At 39.4% G+C, this 3114-nt stretch overlaps 1 protein-coding gene across 1 annotated transcript; it reads left to right on the top strand.

Annotated features, from left to right (window-relative positions):
• Window positions 1–1010: 1010 nt before the first annotated feature.
• Window positions 1011–2469, top strand: tcf15 (transcription factor 15). The gene is made up of 2 exons (XM_060930876.1): window positions 1011–1670; window positions 2184–2469. The coding sequence occupies exons 1-2, from the start codon at window positions 1104–1106 to the stop codon at window positions 2247–2249; spliced, it is 633 nt and encodes a 210-aa protein (XP_060786859.1). The 5' UTR covers window positions 1011–1103; the 3' UTR covers window positions 2250–2469.
• Window positions 2470–3114: the final 645 nt, after the last annotated feature.

Here is a 3114-nt window from a genome sequence, read left to right as displayed (position 1 = left end):
GCAGCAGTAGCAACAACAGCAATAATAATAATAATAATAATAATAATAATAATAATTGCATCACCGTAATTCAGCCAAAGCTTACTTCTAAATAATCTTCTGTAAATAAAACTCTTTATTATTTAGTGTGTGTGTGTGAGAGTTTCCTCATTTGCATACTCGTTCCAGGCAGGATCAACAACAACAACAACAACAACAACAAGGCCTATAACACAGCAACAGCAGCAGGAGTAACAACAACAGCAATAATAATAATAATAATAATAATAATAATAAAATTGCATCACCATAATTCAACCAAAACTTATTGCTAAATAATCTTCTGTAAATAAAACTCTGTTATTTAGTGTGTGTGTGTGTGTGTGTGTGTGTGTGTGTGTGTGAGAGAGAGAGAGAGAGAGAGAGAGAGAGAGAGAGAGAGAGAGAGAGAGAGAGAGAGTTTCTTCATTTGCATACTCGTTCCAGGCAGGATTAACAACAACAATATGGCCTATAACACAGCAACAGCAATAATAATAATAATAATAATAATAATAATAATAATAATAATAATTATTATTATTATTATTATTATTATTATTATTATTATTATTATTATTATTATTATTATATCACCATAATTCAGCCAAAGCTTACTGCTAAATAATCTTCTGTAAATAAAACTCTCTTATTTTGTGTGTGTGTGTGTGCGTGTGTGTGAGTTTCCTCATTTGCATACTCGTTCCAGGCAGGATTAACAACAACAACAACAACAACAATATGGCCTATAACACAGCAGCAGCAGTAACAACAACAGCAAATAATAATAATAATAATAATAATAATAATAATAATAATAATTGCATCACCATAATTTAGCCAAAGCTTACTTCTAAATAGTCTTCTGTAAATAAAACTCTTTATTATTTAGTGTGTGTGAGTTTCCTCATTTGCATACTGGTTCCAGGCTCCTCCCCCTGTCTATAAGACTGTGGGCTGTGACACTGACAGCAGCTGTGCGTTCCCCGGAATGTCCGAGAGGAAGCTGTGAAACGGATACACGTTCATGAATCTCTGAAAACACACCGAGCTCCGAGTGTGCGCAATGCTTGTGTAGCTAGTGCATGAAAGCCAGCGTGTGGTTTTTATTTATTGGGCACCCTGGATACTTTTCATTAGCTTTTTATAAGAGGAGAGAGTCCGTGTTGAGGATGGCGTTTGCCATGCTGCGGCCGATGGCGACTCACCTCGCGTACCCGGACCACAGCATGCTGTCTGAGGACGAGGAGACGCGCAGTGAGAGCGACGGCAGCTCGGAGCAGAGTTACGGCTGCTGCTCGGAGAAGCGGCGGCGCGTGGCGCGCAAACCGGCCGTGAGCAGCGTGCTCATCGTCAAACAGAGGAACGCGGCGAACGCGCGGGAACGCGACCGCACGCAGAGCGTCAACACCGCTTTCACGGCGTTACGGACTCTCATACCCACGGAGCCGGTGGACAGGAAGCTCTCCAAGATCGAGACCCTGCGCCTCGCGTCCAGCTACATCTCCCACCTGGCCAACGTGCTACTCATAGGGGACGGCGGCGAGGACGCGCAACCGTGTTTAAGCGCCGTGTGCAGCGCGCAGGGAGAAACCGGAGGCAAACAGCCACGAACCATCTGCACCTTCTGCCTCAGCAACCAGAGAAAAGGGGTGAGGAAACAGGATGTTTAAGTGCACTGAGAATTTGCTTATTCATAGTGCTCACTGAAGAGCTGGGGGGGTATCAGCTTCTGTTTTTTTTTTTTTTTTACACCACATTGTTGTACTGTGCAAATGTTTCTAATCAATCTGGGGTATTTTAAATCATTAGATCCTTTAGTAAAACTCTGGTTTGTAATTATCAGGGACACACACACACACGCGCGCACACTCAATGTGTAATCTAGACATTTCCTTTGCATGCATTAATATATATCATTTCTACAATTTTGTAACATTTGAGTTATAGCTCTGTTGTTGGTATAAAGTTTCACATATAGGCCTTTATAACACTAAGGTCACGAGATTACACCATTGCTGAACCACAGAAAGTCATTCATAGTTGTCAGTTAAAGAGAAAGCTACATTTGGTTTTGCTATATTATTATTATTGTTATTATGCATGAACACGCTTATCATGTAACCCTGGAACCCATTCTAAAGCCATGCTTGTGTTATTTGCAGGTAAAAGATGGTAAAGATTGTCTCAGGATGCGGGGAATCAGTTCCCTGCGCATGAGCCGTCGGTAGCCGGTAGAGTTGAAGGTGGCCAAACTCAGGGAGAATGAAGAAAAAAAAGGAAAGAGAGAAGGAGAGAGTGATAGAGGCGCACAAAGACAGGCGCACTGAGAGCTTGCGCTGGAGCACGCAGAGACTCAAGGACTCGTAAGAGATTCAAAAGACAACTCTTTACTGATTTCTTTCAAGTATTTGAACATTTAATGCAGTGCATAAACCTTTTGTTGTTGTTGTAAAGAGAATTTATAGATTTTTCTACAAAACTGTGTGAATTTCACAATGAATAAAGTATATTTTATCAGATTTCAGCGTGCACAGTTTTATTGCATGATTAAAGACACACAGAGATGTAACACTGCAAGACAAGTCAAGACATTGAGTGCACTTAGTGTCTTTAATGCAGTTCAGGAATGATTCAACTTGTGTGGTGTTGACAAAGCTTTTGTTTTCGTGTTTATTCATCCATGGCATATATTTATTCTGCTATAATATTGTTTCTGTGGACATTTTCCAATTATTACAATTCAAAGTAATGTACGGTAGGTTCTATAATAATTATATAATTGTATTTGCAGCCATGTGGATGTTATTGAATATAATTTAGCAGAATCACTTTGCTGATAAGAATTTTTTCCCCCACATTTCTCTGACATTAGAAGGTACAGCTTTTGTAAATATGATCAAATAACCCTGAGGAATAGAACAAAAATTCTATCATTTTACTCAATTTTTAAAAGTTTACTATTTACCCTTGCTAAATATACAGGCTTACTCTTTACACCTGTATAGGAATGCATAGCCTACATAAACAAAGATATCGTGCGGTTTCATATTTCTTGCTCTCATTAAATCAGTGAAAAGGATTTCCCCTGATGCC

The sequence above is a fragment of the Neoarius graeffei genome, chromosome 10 (assembly GCF_027579695.1).
Source record: "Neoarius graeffei isolate fNeoGra1 chromosome 10, fNeoGra1.pri, whole genome shotgun sequence".
Taxonomy (NCBI): domain Eukaryota; kingdom Metazoa; phylum Chordata; class Actinopteri; order Siluriformes; family Ariidae; genus Neoarius; species Neoarius graeffei.
The sequence above is the reverse complement of the archived record's forward strand: the minus strand, read 5'-3'. Positions and strand labels throughout refer to the sequence as shown.

Coding starts and splice junctions, on each gene's coding strand:
- tcf15 (XM_060930876.1), top strand. CDS start 1,104: ATGAAAGCCAGCGTGTGGTTTTTATTTATTGGGCACCCTGGATACTTT. Junction 1,671..2,183: donor TCAGCAACCAGAGAAAAGGG/GTGAGGAAACAG, acceptor TGTTATTTGCAG/GTAAAAGATGGTAAAGATTG.